The sequence below is a fragment of the Sinohyriopsis cumingii genome, chromosome 1, assembly GCF_028554795.1.
Source record: "Sinohyriopsis cumingii isolate HCF-2022 chromosome 1, ASM2855479v2, whole genome shotgun sequence".
Classification (NCBI taxonomy): Eukaryota; Metazoa; Mollusca; class Bivalvia; order Unionida; family Unionidae; genus Sinohyriopsis; species Sinohyriopsis cumingii.
The window spans coordinates 20,225,489-20,245,786 of NC_142961.1; the positions used below are offsets into that span (position 1 = coordinate 20,225,489).

Below are 20,298 nucleotides of genomic sequence, written 5' to 3' on the forward strand. Positions count from 1 at the left end.
CTGATTCAAATTGCTATATGTATCTATGGATTTAATATAGGACATCAATGCATGAATAGGAAACAGAAAAACTGATTCAAATTGCTATATGTATCTATGGATTTAATATAGGACATCAATGCATGAATAGGAAACAGAAAAACTGATTCAAATTGCTATATGTATCTATGGATTTAATATAGGACATCAATGCATGAATAGGAAACAGAAAAACTGATTCAAATTGCTATATGTATCTATGGATTTAATATAGGACATCAATGCATGAATAGGAAACAGAAAAACTGATTCAAATTGCTATATGTATCTATGGATTTAATATAGGACATCAATGTATGAATAGGAAACAGAAAAACTGATTCAAATTGCTATATGTATCTATGGATTTAATATAGGACATCAATGTATGAATAGGAAACAGAAAAACTGATTCAAATTGCTATATGTATCTATGGATTTAATATAGGACATCAATGCATGAATAGGAAACAGAAAAACTGATTCAAATTGCTATATGTATCTATGGATTTAATATAGGACATCAATGCATGAATAGGAAACAGAAAAACTGACTCAAATTGCTATATGTATCTATGGATTTAATATAGGACATCAATGTATGAATAGGAAACAGAAAAACTGACTCAAATTGCTATATGTATCTATGGATTTAATATAGGACATCAATGTATGAATAGGAAACAGAAAAACTGACTCAAATTGCTATATGTATCTATGGATTTAATATAGGACATCAATGCATGAATAGGAAACAGAAAAACTGATTCAAATTGCTATATGTATCTATGGATTTAATATAGGACATCAATGTATGAATAGGAAACAGAAAAACTGATTCAAATTGCTATATGTATCTATGGATTTAATATAGGACATCAATGCATGAATAGGAAACAGAAAAACTGATTCAAATTGCTATATGTATCTATGGATTTAATATAGGACATCAATGCATGAATAGGAAACAGAAAAACTGACTCAAATTGCTATATGTATCTATGGATTTAATATAGGACATCAATGTATGAATAGGAAACAGAAAAACTGACTCAAATTGCTATATGTATCTATGGATTTAATATAGGACATCAATGTATGAATAGGAAACAGAAAAACTGACTCAAATTGCTATATGTATCTATGGATTTAATATAGGACATCAATGCATGAATAGGAAACAGAAAAACTGATTCAAATTGCTATATGTATCTATGGATTTAATATAGGACATCAATGCATGAATAGGAAACAGAAAAACTGATTCAAATTGCTATATGTATCTATGGATTTAATATAGGACATCAATGCATGAATAGGAAACAGAAAAACTGATTCAAATTGCTATATGTATCTATGGATTTAATATAGGACATCAATGCATGAATAGGAAACAGAAAAACTGATTCAAATTGATATATGTATCTATCTATGGATTTAATATAGGACATCAATGCATGAATAGGAAACAGAAAAACTGACTCAAATTGATATATGTATCTATGGATTTAATATAGGACATCAATGCATGAATAGGAAACAGAAAAACTGATTCAAATTGCTATATGTATCTATGGATTTAATATAGGACATCAATGCATGAATAGGAAACAGAAAAACTGATTCAAATTGCTATATGTATCTATGGATTTAATATAGGACATCAATGGATGAATAGGAAACAGAAAAACTGACTCAAATTGCTATATGTATCTATGGATTTAATATAGGACATCAATGTATGAATAGGAAACAGAAAAACTGACTCAAATTGCTATATGTATCTATGGATTTAATATAGGACATCAATGCATGAATAGGAAACAGAAAAACTGACTCAAATTGCTATATGTATCTATGGATTTAATATAGGACATCAATGCATGAATAGGAAACAGAAAAACTGACTCAAATTGCTATATGTATCTATGGATTTAATATAGGACATCAATGTATGAATAGGAAACAGAAAAACTGACTCAAATTGCTATATGTATCTATGGATTTAATATAGGACATCAATGCATGAATAGGAAACAGAAAAACTGATTCAAATTGCTATATGTATCTATGGATTTAATATAGGACATCAATGCATGAATAGGAAACAGAAAAACTGACTCAAATTGCTATATGTATCTATGGATTTAATATAGGACATCAATGCATGAATAGGAAACAGAAAAACTGATTCAAATTGCTATATGTATCTATGGATTTAATATAGGACATCAATGCATGAATAGGAAACAGAAAAACTGACTCAAATTGCTATATGTATCTATGGATTTAATATAGGACATCAATGTATGAATAGGAAACAGAAAAACTGATTCAAATTGCTATATGTATCTGTGGATTGAATATAGGACATCAATGCATGAATAGGAAACAGAAAAACTGATTCAAATTGCTATATGTATCTGTGGATTGAATATAGGACATCAATGCATGAATAGGAAACAGAAAAACTGACTCAAATTGCTATATGTATCTGTGGATTTAATATAGGACATCAATGCATGAATAGGAAACAGAAAAACTGATTCAAATTGCTATATGTATCTGTGGATTTAATATAGGACATCAATGCATGAATAGGAAACAGAAAAACTGATTCAAATTGCTATATGTATCTGTGGATTTAATATAGGACATCAATGCATGAATAGGAAACAGAAAAACTGATTCAAATTGCTATATGTATCTGTGGATTGAATATAGGACATCAATGCATGAATAGGAAACAGAAAAACTGATTCAAATTGCTATATGTATCTGTGGATTGAATATAGGACATCAATGCATGAATAGGAAACAGAAAAACTGATTCAAATTGCTATATGTATCTGTGGATTTAATATAGGACATCAATGCATGAATAGGAAACAGAAAAACTGATTCAAATTGCTATATGTATCTGTGGATTTAATATAGGACATCAATGCATGAATAGGAAACAGAAAAACTGATTCAAATTGCTATATGTATCTGTGGATTTAATATAGGACATCAATGCATGAATAGGAAACAGAAAAACTGATTCAAATTGCTATATGTATCTGTGGATTTAATATAGGACATCAATGCATGAATAGGAAACAGAAAAACTGATTCAAATTGCTATATGTATCTGTGGATTTAATATAGGACATCAATGCATGAATAGGAAACAGAAAAACTGATTCAAATTGCTATATGTATCTATGGATTGAATATAGGACATCAATGTATGAATAGGAAACAGAAAAACTGACTCAAATTGCTATATGTATCTATGGATTTAATATAGGACATCAATGCATGAATAGGAAACAGAAAAACTGATTCAAATTGCTATATGTATCTATGGATTTAATATAGGACATCAATGTATGAATAGGAAACAGAAAAACTGATTCAAATTGCTATATGTATCTATGGATTGAATATAGGACATCAATGTATGAATAGGAAACAGAAAAACTGACTCAAATTGCTATATGTATCTATGGATTTAATATAGGACATCAATGCATGAATAGGAAACAGAAAAACTGATTCAAATTGCTATATGTATCTATGGATTTAATATAGGACATCAATGTATGAATAGGAAACAGAAAAACTGACATGTATATGGACGGAATATAAAATAATGTATATTTTGAGATCTAATGTCACACAAAGTTAAACGTCAGTCCGACAGTTGGACATTTTCCATATATGACTTGAACAAGTTCCTTTTCTCTAAATCGGACACAATGTCATAAATGTGTCTTGAGAGTACAACTTACGGTAAAAATGACATTTATATTTTTGTTAATAACCCAATACTGATGTCATGTTTATACCAAGTCTGAATGAAAAGCATAGCAGTTCAAAAGATATCACACCAGTTACATTAAAGATTGTCTAAATTGTAATTTAATTGATTAAATATAGTTTGAGTAACACACAGTGCATCATTCTCTGGCCCCTTGTTGGGCCCCTCTTTGTATACTATGGTTACTCTGCCAGACATGAGGTCAGTGCAGCTAGTATGTTAATAAGCTAGTAACTAAATTTAGATACTGTTTTGTGAACCAATCAGACGACCGAGGTGGAGCATGTGAGGAAACATTGTCTGTTGTATGAGGCATTGAGTCAGCAACCGGGATGCCTGTGGAGATGTGTACTTTTCAGTGTAGACGCTGCATTTAACGTAAAAAGTTTTCTGCGGAAAGAAGATACAATCCTTCTTCTGTTTACCTATACTATATGTTACGTGACGTAGTTTGGGGATCATATGTTTATTTAACTCGCAATGGCTTCTCGTAGATCAAGACGAACTGTTAATCGTTTGACCAGCGTCCGCAATACAGAACTTAACCAGAGCACCGTCACTGCGACAAATTCAGCTTGGGCAGACATTCCCGAAAATGGGACTGCTTCAAAATTGGTTACAAAGTTAGCTGAGAAGAACATCAAGGTTTCCGTTTCAATTGGAAAGAAGCATCTTCTTCAACTGTACAGAGATAATGTACAGCAAACGGGAGATTTTTCTTCGGATTTAAGAGCATCATCACGTGATCAGACGGCTGTTTCATATGTGTCATCACCAGCATCGTCACGTGACCTGCCAGCAGCTGATACACCACGTGATCACAACATGTCGGACATGGCAGCTGTAAAGCAACAGTTAGCCGAATTACAAGCATCTGTCGCCGCAATGACACAATTCTGCACAACTTCTACAATATCTCCGCGAAATACAACAGCTTCACATTATTGATGGGGTCCGGTTGCCGAAGATACATGTCAATCGCATAGTGACTTTAACCTCCAGTCGGCTCTTGCTAGTCGCGTGGATGACAACATGAGATTCTCCCAAACATTACAGTATGCTGTACCTGTAGATAAACTTCCGCCGGTGGACATTGTGCCCACCAATATACGCAAGGATATAATCAATGGTAAGCACGTTAATTTTGCCCTACTGCTGATACCGGGAATGGACTCTTTCTCAGAGACTAAAATTATTGACCAGGGAGGCAATCAAATTGTAGTAAAAGGGAATGACCCACGTTTGGCAGGCACATTAACTATTTCTGAATTTCGTAAGGCCTTCTCTAAATACAAAAACATTCTATGTGAGGTTTATCCGTTTAGGAGGCCTGAATTAGATTCTTATGCTGACTTTATTGATGAACTGCACCAGAAATATAATGGAACTGGTTTGTATGAATATCATAATGCATTTTCCCGCAAGGCTGCCCAGTATTTACTGCAACACAATGTTGTTGTAGATTGGTCTTCCAGGGATACAGAGTTGTTTCTAGCTATTTTCTCTGGTAGAAAGACTGAGGTTTGCATTCATTGCAACAGTACTCTGCATTCAAGTGGATTCTGTCCGGCTAACCTCACAATGCCTTTGAATACTCAACAATTTAAGAGAACTACCAAATATTCGAATTTCAACTCAGCTACTCATACTCCAATGGATCGGCGTGGCTGTCCCATAATTCTGTTCAATGGGAAACAAATTTGTAACAATTTCAATGAGACCTTTTGTAGCAAGCCTAACTGCAGTTTGGTACATGTATGTAAACTGTGCAAGAATGACCACCCTCAGGCCACATGTAATCAGAGAATCAAGAATGATAACCCCATTAAAAATTTAAATCATGCTAAAGAAAATAATAAAGACTGACTCTTTTCCGTTCCTGGTGTGGCACTAGATAAGATACAAAGGAATTATGTTTCTTCCATGCCTACAACTGCCACTACCCCTTTAAATGTTGATGTGCTTCTTCAAGAGCTCCAAGCTCACCCTGATGTTGAGTTTGTAACAGATTTAATAAAAGGTTTGCGTGAGGGCTTTCATACTGGTATTCAGAGAGAACCTTCAGCATCCTTTGAATGTAAAAATTTAATGTCTGCTAGATCTCAGCCACACGTAGTTCAAGATATTATAGAACAGGAGAAACTAAAGGGATTTCTCATAGGACCTTTTGATTCTTCACCTTACCCCATTTACCGCGTCAATCCAATAGGCATCGTAGAGGGTAAATACTCTAGGAAAAAGAGACTAATTGTTGATCTCTCTGCCCCACATAATAATCAGGTACACTCTAGCCTGAATAGCATGATTGACAAGCAGGAATTTTCCTTGAAATATGTCATGGTGGATGATGCCATAAAGACAATTAGAAAGGCAGGTAGAGGGGCATGATTATGTAAATTTGACATTTGCGATGCTTTTAAAATCATCCCCATCCACCCTAGTCTGTGGCCCTATCATGGAATTAAATGGAACAATCAGTATTATTTCTATGTACGTCTAGTGTTTGGTTCTCGGTCTTCACCAAAGATTTTCACCAAGCTGTCACAAGCAATCAGTTGGATTGCAATGAATAAGTATGGCATTGATAATCTGCTCTACTTGTTGGACGACTTCCTTACAATTGATCACCCACACCACATGGCTGATAGAACCATGGCCATCATGACAATGCTTTTTTCTCGTTTGGGAATCCCACTTGCTTCTCATAAAACTCTTGGTCCTACCACATGTTTGGAATATTTAGGAGTGCTTCTGGATACATTAAACATGCAAGCAAAATTACCAGAGGAAGAAATAGACAGAATTAGAAACCTTCTCACTCAATTTCTCCAGACAAAATCCAGTACTAAACGTGAACTCTTAAGTCTCCTGGGACGCTTGAATTTTGCCTGTCGTGTAAATGTCCCAGGCAGGTCATTTGTCTCTTATTTATTGCAGGTATCAACGTCTGTTAGGGAGCTACATCATCACATACATATTTCCAGAGAATGCAAGAAAGATTTACAAATGTGAAGCGGTTTTCTCAATCAGTGGAATGGAATTTCTCTATTTTATGATGATACTATTTCTGATTCTGCAGATATGGAACTTTACACTGATGCTTCAGGATCGGTTGGTTGTGGGGGTTATTTTAGTGGTCGCTGGTTTGCAAATTCATGGCCAGATGAGTTGAGTCCTTTAGCGGACCATAAACTGTTGATAGCTTTCTGCGAATTGTACCCCATAGTGGTGGCAGCAGTGTTGTGGGGTCAGGAATGGCAGCAAAAGAAAATACTTTTCCACTGTGACAATGAGACTACAGTTGCAATCTTAAAAAAAGGCAGATCTAAGAGTCCTGACATTATGAAATTAATGCGCCGTCTAACTTTGACAGCAGCTACTAATGGCTTTGTCATATATGCTGAACATATACCAGGGAAGAAAAATGCTATAGCTGATGCTTTATGTCGTTTACAGATTACACGATTCCAGCAGCTGGCGCCCACAGCAGCACAACAACCATGTGAGTGCCGCCCTCCAGCAAAACTACTGCTCACCTAGAGCCTACCATAAATTTCCTGTGGGACTCATCTTTGACCACGAACACCAGATGTGCATATTCAACAGGCTTCCAGACCTTCAGGTCTTTCTTGCTAATGGTAGGATTGTGGGTTCCAGGATCTAGTTTGCCCCCTGTTGTGAATGAGGACACCTTGATTTACTCTGTTGCGCATTGTACGCAGATGCTGCACCTGACGTATCAAACTATAAAACTTTATCTAGCCGGTATTCGGCATTCATATTTACATCTTGGTGTTCACACACCATTAACTAATAGTAGCTCTTTAATTAGATTACAGAATATATTGAAAGGAGTCAGAAAGGTACAATGTGACTACAGACAGAAACGACTTCCGATTACATATGATATATTGTGTGACATATGGCAGTGTTTGCAACACTATGGACTGAGTGAGTACACCAAACTCTTACTACAGACTGCCTGTGCACTTGCTTTTTATGCTTTTTTGAGGTGTGGAGAATTTACTATTTATGGTGCCCATTTTTCTGCAACAAACAATTTGTGTCTGTCGGATATAATATTCCATAAGGGTAAGCGCCTATTCATTCTGCATCTTAGGGCATCTAAGACTGATGTTTTCCGCCAAGGGGTGGATATCAGTATTTATGCTATGAACGGTGATGTCCTTATATGCCCATACCGTGTGATGAAGAAATTCCATTGTATTCGGTTATTAGCTGGAGCTCGCCCTTCTGATCCTCTGTTTCTCATGGACAATGGTCGCGCTTTAAGTAGAACTTTCTTTATCACTACCATTAAGAACGTTTTGTCCAGGTTAGGTTATGATTCACATCGTTATAATGGGCACTCCTTCCGCATAGGGGCGGCTACGAGTGCAGCTAGGGCTGGAATTCCAGACCATCTTATTCAATACATATTGTAGATATATTCAGGTGCACCCAGACAGAATTAACTTTGCACAGCGACAGATGTCACAGCGTGTGCTTCACTAGTTGTGTCAATAAGTGCAATATTCATTTCTTTACTGTATCATCTATTAGTGGACATATGAATTCCAAACTGGCTATCTAATGCATATATCTAACATTTCTACGTTTATGCACATCAGGCTTATCATGCAATTCCAACCTTATTTCATGCATTTTCAATCATTATTATCCATATATATATATACTTACATTTACTTTAAATTGGGGGCCTTCGTTACAGTCACATTGTTCCATAGCCACAGTGCTCCCTTCACTTTGTTTGGGCCATTGCCAAGTTTCAGGCATTCATAACTTTGCTTTTGAACCCCCAATTTGTGTCAGTACTTAAATGTACTCAACTATTATGCCCATATATACTTCATACCCGCTTCCTAAGGTGCATGTATGGAGTATCGGCTGATGTTTGTTATCATGGCATCCTCAGGATCAGACTTGTCGAGTTTCGGTTATCAGTGTCCCTATATACCAAGTATCAGCCACTTGCGGCTCCACATACAGGTGTCGGACCCACTTCACAACCCTACAAACTCCCATAAGTCTCTCTTCCTGAGTAATTCCTATAGAACAAACAATTCAGAGCTAGGCTGGTGCAGTGTGCTGTGACAGGACTTGCCCCCATTATGCCAAAGATTATTTTATATGTATAATAAAGTGTATATTGAACCTGGGTATTGTGTGTTATTTAAATTGTAATTTAATTGATTAAATATAGTTTGAGTAACACACAGTGCATCATTCTCTGGCCCCTTGTTGGGCCCCTCTTTGTATACTATGGTTACTCTGCCAGACATGAGGTCAGTGCAGCTAGTATGTTAATAAGCTAGTAACTAAATTTAGATACTGTTTTGTGAACCAATCAGACGACCGAGGTGGAGCATGTGAGGAAACATTGTCTGTTGTATGAGGCATTGAGTCAGCAACCGGGATGCCTGTGGAGATGTGTACTTTTCAGTGTAGACGCTGCATTTAACGTAAAAAGTTTTCTGCGGAAAGAACCACCCGCCTCCCCTCCTTCTACCATGTCATTCATTTTGGGGCATTACCTGTACGGCATATTGTTCCAGTCTGTTCTCGGGCCTATTGCCCAAGTTCATGCATTCATAACTTGTTTGATCCCCAATTGTCAGTACTTGAATATACTTAGGCTATATATTCTTCATACACGTTTTCCATGGTACATGTATGCAGTATCGGCTGATGTTTGTTATCATGGCAATCCTCACGATCAGACTTGATGAGTTTCGGTTATTTGTCCCTATATACCTCGTATCAGCTGCTTGCGGCTCCACATACAGGTGTCGGACAGTCTGCACAACCCTACAAACTCTCCAGAGTCTCTCTTCCTGAGGTATTCCTATGGAACAAAGATCCATTGCCAAGTTTCAGGCATTCATAACTTTGCTTTTGAACCCCTAATTTGTGTCAGTACTTAAATGTACTCAACTATTATGCCCATATATACTTCATACCCGCTTCCTAAGGTGCATGTATGGAGTATCGGCTGAAAATAATATTAATATTTCACTAACCCAAAGTTGGTATTTGATATGCTGATAATTACACTGTTAGAACAACTTGCTAAAATAGACATTATACAGTAGGGAATTTGTGATAGGTATTGAAATCAACAATGATCCTGTGGAAATTTAAGAAATTTAAATGATTTACACATATGGTGAATATAATTGACAGATTGAATGAATATAAAAAAACAATGACAATTATTGGAAAATATAAAATACTGTGAATTAAATTACATAAAAGCAATCACTGCATATTTTCTAACTTCTATATTATACATGTCTGAGAAAATGAATTAGATTCCTAGTCTGGGTCAAAATTATCAAAAATGGTGAACCCCACCCTCTTTAAATATGATCCCTTATCTCCGAAAATCATTATATTCTGCTTGACATTTTCCTGGAATGATAAAATGAATAATGTGATTAAAATGCCATCAAACTCAGCAAACCAATCTACCTTATATTTACTGTTCTTATTTTTTCATCACAGCGCTATGGGTCGCACATAACAGCTTTATGTTACAGCTGTAGTTGAGGATGTAGCCTCTCATCTTGGGATCCATTTTCTATCAAAACAAAGAATCCTAAAACTTTTGGCTTTCTACCAAACCAACAATAAACAAAATCAGAGACATTTCATATTCAATGATAATTGCATCACAGATACTATTCTATTAAAGAGGAAAGTACCCATTGAACAGACCAAATTCCAGCAAAATTACACACTATAATAATAAGAAGAAGAAGAATTAAACTAACAATAATAATAATAATAATAATAATAAAACTAACAATAATAATAATAATGTCTTTATTCAAAGAGGGTAACTCTATTATTTAAACAATAGCTAAAAGAAAATGGGCAGCCAATCATGTACATTGTTGGCCAAAACTTAATGTTAAACCAGGCAGAACAAAGTGTTTCTTTGCAGAAAATATTAATAATAATAATAATGATCTTATTTAAAGAGGGTAACACAATTAGCTAAAAACTAATCTACCTTGAGGCCTTCACTTGTGCATACATTACTCCATGGCTAATCACATGAAATTTCTTGGTGCTGTCATAAAGCAGTGATTTAATGAAAACATGAAAGGACATGACTTATGTTCAATCTTATTCTTCTTCTCCCTCTTTTGTTCTTTTCTTTTCCCCTGATGATTGCCTTAACAATATATCAGTTTTCCAGCATTTAGTAACATTTGTGATGATTTGATTGTTTGTAATGTGCTTTAATTGAAAAATAGAGGACGAGCCAAACTGTTGTAAAGAAAGCTCTTTGTAATACATCCTGGTTTGGCACAGTATATTTGTCAGATCCCTATTTTCTGGGTCTATCTTCATTTAGAAATTAGGAAAGGAAAACAGAACACAACCGCCAGTTTTTTATTTTTAAACACAATTATTGACTGTATCCTGCACAATGTCCTTTTTGCATAAATGTCCATGTTACATAAATGTCCATGTTACATCAATGTCCTTGTTACATCAATGTCCATGTTACATCAATGTCCTTGTTACATCAATGTCCTTGTTACATCAATGTCCTTGTTACTTCAATGTCCTTTTAACATAAATGTCCTTGTTACATAAATGTCCTTTTTGCATAAATGTCCTTGTTACATCAATGTCCTTGTTACATCAATGTCCATGTTGCATCAATGTCCTTGTTACAGCAATGTCCTTGTTACATAAATGTCCTTGTTACAGCAATGTCCTTGTTACATAAATGTCCTTTTTGCATAAATGTCCTTGTTACATAAATGTCCTTGTTACTTCAATGTCCTTTTAACATAAATGTCCTTGTTACATAAATGTCCTTTTTGCATAAATGTCCTTGTTACATCAATGTCCTTGTTACATCAATGTCCATGTTGCATCAATGTCCTTGTTACATCAATGCCCTTGTTACATAAATGTCCTTGTTACAGCAATGTCCTTGTTACATAAATGTCCTTTTTGCATAAATGTCCTTGTTACATAAATGTCCTTGTTACTTCAATGTCCTTGTTACTTCAATGTCCTTTTAACATAAATGTCCTTGTTACATAAATGTCCTTGTTACATCAATGTGTTCTTTTTGCATAAATGTCCATGTTACATCAATGTCTATTTTACGTAAATGTCCACATTACATAAATGTCCTTGTTACATCAATGTTCTCTTTTCATAAATGTCCATGTTACATCAATGTCCTTTTTGAATAAATGTCCTTGTTACAGCAATGTCTTTTTTTACATAAATGTTCATGTTACATCAATGTCGGATGTTTAATCTTTTAATCGATGCAAAGTACTCCAGCATAAAAATTTTACATTCTGATGATTGCCCATTAATAAAAACTAAATACACATGTATTTATCATGACTATACAGTTCAAGCCTTATCTCCTTCATGTTAATGTTTGTATTAAATGGGTGAAAAATCAGGAAATATTAAAATTTCAATAGTTTCTTTGCCTTTCATATTTATAAGTACAAAAAAATTAAAATTTGTTAATTACTGTTCTATAACTGCAAATACAATTCATATATCACAGATGTATTTTAATTTTCCAAATAAATATTTTATTTTTCTTTGGTCTGTGCTATCCTGCAGCATATATTTGGCACTAATAATAATAATAATAATAGTAGTAGTAGTGATAATAAAAATAATAATTGTAATAATAATAATAATAATAATAATAATAACTTATCAGAAGTTACTGTACAAAAACATTCTTTTAACATTTTGCCATCAAACATAATTTACAAAAATATTTTTCATTGTGAGACTAGTGTGTTACATAGAACAGTTTGTTATATATAAATTCATTAATAGTTCATTTTGAAAAACAAGACTCCTTTCTGGTCAAGCCAGCCTTTAATTTCAAATTTTTCCAAATAAGCATGTTTGATTTTTGTAATTTTCAAATCATTTTATTCCATTCTGCGAGACAAAATTTTCATAATTGTCAAGAAATCACTATGGCTAATATCAAGTAGCATGGAAATGTTCCCATATTATCTATACTATTCTATAGTTACAAGCACTAAATTACTTGAAATAAGGAATTTAAAATTTTTCAATGCAGTCTATAGTTTCTTGGTAAGAGTTTTCATCTTGCTGCCATTTTGAGGAGAGTGGTTCTCTGCTTTTGACCTCTGTGATTCTTTGCTGCCAGGACGGGTTGGTGCTGTTAAGGATGGCTGTCTTTCTGTTTCACTAGAAGACCTCTTTTTCAGAGTATCTGTTCAAATTAAAGCACAAGAAAATAAGTTTTAAAATATTGATACCATCAATACCTGCTTACAAGTCAGGTCCAACTGCAAACAACATTGACTCTGATCTGCCATCCCATAATGCACTGGCAGATCAGGGTCATATGTTGTTTCTTTCGCTGATTACCTCTGACAATCTGTACAGATCCAAATGTGCTTGTGACAGCAAACCTGGGTCTGTGTACTATATTCAACTTATAAACAAGTGTGTATATCAAATCTAGTGTATAATGGCTTAGTTTTCATTGTTGAAGAATTCTGCTAAGCTTAAGAAACAAATGCATGGATTTATACTTTTATGATTCATGAACAAATTTGATACAATTGAAGAAGCACACCATGTATCTATAATAAAAAGCCCATGATTGATGATAGGCCCCTGCCTTTTTGTTTTTGCAAAAGAAAATTGTAATCATTTACATAGGGTATCTCCATCTTACATTCAGCTGACCCCTTACTTTTGACAAATTTAGGTCTCACTGGATAGTTTCGTATTTTGACACCCCCCTAATTTTTAAGGTAGAAGGCATGAACCTAATTATCACAAGCCTAGCATTTATAAATTCACACATAAGCTAAATCTATAATGTGGTTCAGATTTACTTTGAGTTAGGCTTGGAAATAGGTTGGCTTGTTGGTGACTGCCTGTCACAGTTAGATTTGCATTGGAGATCAAATGCGTAACTTGGGCTGCAAATGAGCTGTCGACTTGGCTTACGTATTTATGTGTGTCTGCTACAGAGGTAAATATCTAAAAATCTAGATGGTTGAGGGGTGATGAAAAGTATGCTAATTTGTTATAGTACTAGTGAACTTTATTCATGCATAAGGCACATACTGATTCTTTTAGCTGCCTTGTCACAGAAAAATATTCAAAATAGCTATTTCTTGTCAAAAATGAATGTAAAATTTAGGGGTTGGTGGCAGTGTTGGTTCAGTATAAAAACCACCAGTTGCATCAGGAATTAACCTGATTACTGCAGTCAAAATCTCACATGTATGCTTTCTACAAAAATCATTAGTTTGTTTTTATTTGTATCTTCAGTGTAAAATTATTCTCATTTTTCTGTAACTGGTCATCGTCGGATGAAAATTCACCAGATAAACTGTCCAGTGAGACCTTATTAGACTGGACTTCTAATCTTATTATGGGACACATTTATTAGACTGGACTCCAGGTATTATTATGGGACAAATTTATTAGACTGGTCTTATTACAGGATAAATGTTTTAGTTTAAGCTTGAAACAACTAACAGTCTGGAGCTTTATCTGGAAGGGTAACTTGAATTTTTATTAAGATAAACAAAATTTAGTCATAGAAACCCAAATATTAAATATTAATGATTTAAATAGTAATATGATTATAACACAATCCTTCAAGGACAACCAAAACAAAAATACACACATATGCAGTGGGTTAAATACTTTATATAAGTAAGATGCTTGATTACTTCTTCATGTATTATGAAAACCACAATGCTTACAGATATGTTCAAATTATTATAGTGGCAAGCAAAATCATTCACTTCAAATGAAAAAAAAATGTTTTTTCTGTCCATAAAATAAATTACAGTATTTCTCTCATGAAAAGCCCATGCTGTAATCCTAATAAATCTGTCAAAAAATAAAGGATGGACTTATTAGTAATTACTTTTCAACATTTTGTATTTGAAAAAAGTGGGGTTAGGGAGGCATATCATCAGATCAATATGGTATCATACAAGTCTCTGTACAAGGGAACTGCTTGGACCCTGATCTGTCATTGTATAATGAACTAGAAAATTAGGTTCTACATGGTTTGTTCCATTTTTGACTAAGCAGATGATACAGACCCTGATTGGATAATTAGGAGATGACAGATCTGGGTCATATATGTTTGCAGTTGCCCATGCAATATACATAGCTAATATGTTTTATATATATATATATATATATATATATATATTGTATATATCTGATAATAAATACACCCATGCTTAACGATAAGCCAACCCACTTTTAAAAAAAATAATCTGGCAAATACCTAATAAGGACATCTTTACTTTATAATAAGCTCATCCCACACTTTTAGATAAATTTATTAGGTGGGCCTGCTAGTCTTCTCTTGGGAGAAATACTGAAGCTTAAGCTTCCAACTCCTTACAGATTGGACCTTTATTTGGTTTAAACTGAAACTCCTGACAGACTCAACCTTTATTTGGTTTAAATTCAAACTCCAAACAGACTGGACCTTTATTTGGTTTAAATTGAAACTTCAAACAGACTCAACCTTTATTTGGCTTAAATTCAAACTCCAAACAGACTGGACCTTTATTTGGTTTAAGTTCAAACTCCAAACAGACTCAACGTTTATTTGGTTTAAATTCAAACTCCAAACAGACTTGACCTTTATTTGGTTTAAATTCAAACTCATGACAGACTGGACCTTTATTTGGTTTAAATTCAAACTCATGACAGACTGGACCTTTATTTGGTTTAAATTCAAACTCCTGACAGATTGGACCTTTATTTGGTTTAAATTCAAACTCCTGACAGATTGGACCTTTATTTGGTTTAAATTCAAACTCATGACAGATTGGACCTTTATTTGGTTTAAATTGAAACTCATGACAGATTGGACCTTTATTTGGTTTAAATTCAAACTCATGACAGATTGGACCTTTATTTGGTTTAAATTCAAACTCATGACAGATTGGACCTTTATTTGGTTTAAATTAAAACTCCAAACAGACTCGACCTTTATTTGGTTTAAATTCAAACTCCAAACAGACTCAACCTTTATTTGGTTTAAATTCAAACTCCAGACAGATTGGACCTTTACTTGGTTTAAATTCAAACTCCTGACAGATTGGACCTTTATTTGGTTTAAATTCAAACTCATGACGGATTGGACCTTTATTTGGTTTAAATTCAAACTCCTGACAGATTGGACCTTTATTTGGTTTAAATTCAAACTCATGACAGATTGGACCTTTATTTGGTTTAAATTAAAACTCCAAACAGACTCGACCTTTATTTGGTTTAAATTCAAACTCCTGACAGATTGGACCTTTATTTGGTTTAAATTCAAACTCCTGACAGACTGGACCTTTATTTGGTTTAAACTGAAACTCCTGACAGACTGGACCTTTATTTGGTTTAAATTCAAACTCATGACAGACTAGACCTTTATTTGGTTTAAATTCAAAACTCATGACAGACTGGACCTTTATTTGGTTTAAACTGAAACTCGTGACAGACTCGACCTTTATTTGGTTTAAATTCAAACTCCTGACAGACTCGACCTTTATTTTTGGTTTAAATTGAAACTCCTGACAGACTGGACCTTTATTTGGTTTAAATTCAAACTCATGACAGACTGGACCTTTATTTGGTTTAAACTGAAACTCATGACAGACTGGACCTTTATTTGGTTTAAATTCAAACTCCTGACAGACTGGACCTTTATTTGGCTTAAACTGAAACTCATGACAGACTCGACCTTTATTTGGTTTAATTTCAAACTCATGACAGACTGGACCTTTATTTGGTTTAAACTGAAACTCATGACAGACTCGACCTTTATTTGGTTTAAATTCAAACTCATGACAGACTCGACCTTTATTTGGTTTAAATTCAAACTCATGACAGACTCGACCTTTATTTGGTTTAAACTGAAACTCATGACAGACTCGACCTTTATTTGGTTTAAATTCAAACTCATGACAGACTCGACCTTTATTTGGTTTAAATTCAAACTCATGACAGACTCGACCTTTATTTGGTTTAAATTCAAACTCATGACAGACTCGACCTTTATTTGGTTTAAATTCAAACTCATGACAGACTGGACCTTTATTTGGTTTAAATTGAAACTCATGACAGACTCAACCTTTATTTGGTTTAAATTCAAACTCATGACAGACTGGACCTTTATTTGGTTTAAATTCAAACTCATGACAGACTCGACCTTTATTTGGTTTAAATTCAAACTCATGACAGACTCGACCTTTATTTGGTTTAAATTGAAACTCATGACAGACTCGACCTTTATTTGGTTTAAATTCAAACTCATGACAGATTGGATTTTTATTTGGTTTAAATATTTATTTACCATAAATGTCATTGTAAAATGTACATCAAATTGAACAAGAGAAATCGACAACAAACATAGGCTTATTTCAAGATCTCTCCTCATTAACAATATTTCTTGCTAAGTTGTTGTTGATGTGAATAATGTGGGCATTATATTCCATATTGAAACATGCTAATGAGGTATTAAAGTAACAAATTGTAAATACCATATTATCAGATAGTAACTAATAAACATTGTTAAAGCTATCTTAAAAATCCAAATCACACACACACACACACACACACACACACACAGAGTAACTAACAAGTGTTTACAGCAAAAACCTGTTACTAAATATTTGCAAATCAATAAAAGGGGAAGAAAGAAAAATAAATTATAAAGATGTTGGCACTTATGGAAAAGGGGAGGGTAAATAAAAGAATTTTAACTTTGGTTTGGGTGGTATGTGTTTATACTGGAGACATAACAACTTAACATGAAGACATCAGTAATGATGAGGCAAATTTTTTACATGTACTTATGGACCAATGACTCTGGTGGCCCGGAGGTTAAAGCATCTGCCTCAGATGCAGAAGGTCAGATACGATAGTGTCATATCATTGTTATTCCATTCAGTTCCAGTTTGTCATGCATAATACACAAACAAAACTTTTATTTGCTATGAAGGGCAGAAAAAGTATGCTTTTTCATCTACAGTTAAAAAAAATTGTATGCATATTGTCAGAAGATCAAGGAGAAAATCTTTTTTAAAAGACAAAAAAGCAATAAACAATAAAAATCTGTTATGGGAAGTCAAGAGATAATGAATACGCTGACACTATAAATAGTTTTCAGCCACATGCTTTGTGTTTTTCAGATTGTTTTAAGAAATGGAATGTTATATCTTTTAGACTTTCAAAGTTGAAAGTAGGGATGATATGTAAGAAGGAAATTAGAAAAAGACATTTCTGACCTTCTAAGTAGGCAAGATAGGCAAGTTGAAATAATGGTAATGAAAGGCAAAGTGGGATTTAATCATATTCAAACAACAGATTGTACAGTTTTTATTAGTTTTACTATTCAGAGACCTGGAGATTGATGGTCTCTTGACAGCAGTGTCAATGATATAACATAACTGTATTTATCCACAGAAAGTTTTCGCTGGCTATAAAACACCTCAAGATAATATTGTCAATGATATACACTACTGTATTTATCTATTTACAGTTTTCCCTCAGTATAAAACATCTTAATAAAACATTGTCAATGATATACATTATTGTATTTATCTATTTACAGTTTTCCCTCAGTATAAAACATCTCAATATAACATTGTCAATGATATACATTATTGTATTTATCTATTTACAGTTTTCCCTCAGTATAAAACATCTCAATATAACATTGTCAATGATCTAACATGGGTATGATCATGGATCCTGACCTGCTGGGTGAAATTTATTTTTGTTCCTTATGTGCCCCAGTATAAAGTGACTTTACCTATAACACAGTATGGATTACAAGGACAGTGTTATAATGAGGGAACACTGTATCATGTGCAACCAGTTGATTTTCTGATACTGCCTGAAGGTTTTATGTATTATTATAGTTGTTCTATATTCTGTAGATGCAAGCATATTTTATTACCCATAATTTTGTTTCATTTACACTCATAAGTTGAGCCCTGTTTGCAAACTGTGCAGACCAAGATCTGCCATTACACAATGCACCAATGGATCAGGGTCTGTATTGTTTGTTCCATTGATTATTGCTAACAAACTGTGCAAACCCAGATCTGCTGGTACATTATGTGATGGCAGTTCTTATGTCAGTGTAGTTTGCCACTGAATCCAACTTGTATGCAAGTATGTATGGTAATTGATGCATGTGAAGAAAAGCACTATATTACATGACTCTAGTAATACTCATTTGAAATAGTACAAGATAGTAACGTTTAAGGGTATTGCTCATTTGAAAGTATACTCCCTAATACAAGGCACTGACATTTAGACTCACTAGTACAAGGCACTGACATTTAGACTCACAAGTCCAAGGCACTGACATTTAGACTCACTAATACAAGGCACTGACATTTAGGGATAGGGCCACCCATTTAGTGTGTATGCAAAAATATGACAAAGCTTAACCCCTCCCTGTACACATGCATACATTTTTTACACCACCCCACCTGCATACATATGCTTGATGCACCCCCCAATTCTAAAAAATGGTTTATATTTATTCCATGCAAAAATGATCAAGGATTAAAAATATTAACGTGTTTAATAAAACAGATAGTCCATCGATGCTGAATGACTGGTTGCATCAAAGAAATAAGCAGTGTAACTTTAAAAAGTTTGTCTAGTGTCCACTAAAATTAAAACACCAGGTTACGTATTAGACAAATTATTATTGAGGTTTCACCCCCTCCCCCTCCATGTGTATGTGCTAAGTTGATGACCCCATATTACTCATTTAAAAGTAGAATCACAAGTACAAGACATTGACATTTAGACTTACAAGTACAAGACATTGACATTTAGACTTACAAGTACAAGACATTGACATTTAGAATCATTAGTACAAGAAACTGACATTTAGAATCACTAGTACAAAGGAATGACATTTAGAATCACTAGTACAAGACACTGATATTTAGAATCACTAGTACAAGACATTGACATTTAGAATCAATAGCACAAGGCACTGACATTTAGAATCACTAGTACAAGACATTGACATTTAGAATCGATAGCACAAGACACTGACATTTAGAATCACTAGTACAAGACACTGACATTTAGAATCAGTAGCCAAAGACACTGACATTCAGAATCACTAGTACAAGACATTGACATTTAGAATCAATAGCACAAGACACTGACATTTAGAATCACTAGTACAAGACATTGACATTTAGAATCAATAGCACAAGGCACTGATATTCATGCATTTTTGGAAACTAAATATGTTTAAATCTAGATATGACTGTGGAAAACAGAAAAAATAGCAAACAAATCATGAAAACACTATGCAGGCATTTCTCTATGATCTCAAAGTCTAAGTGGTTATTATTTAAGTACACTGATGCAAAATACCAAAAGTTATGGTTGTGCAAAAA

General features: G+C 34.0%; 1 protein-coding gene across 2 annotated transcripts in view; it reads right to left on the reverse strand.

Moving 5' to 3' along the window:
- Positions 1-10,652: 10,652 nt before the first annotated feature.
- Positions 10,653-20,298, reverse strand: part of LOC149806521 (regulator of G protein signaling 22-like) — a 201,709-nt gene continuing 192,063 nt past the window's right edge. For both annotated transcript variants that reach the window (XM_089954185.1, XM_089954186.1), the window contains one exon: positions 10,653-13,091. In XM_089954185.1, the coding sequence (XP_089810311.1) occupies positions 12,937-13,091 (155 nt within the window). In that variant the 3' untranslated portion in view covers positions 10,653-12,936. The remainder of the gene's footprint in view (positions 13,092-20,298) is intronic.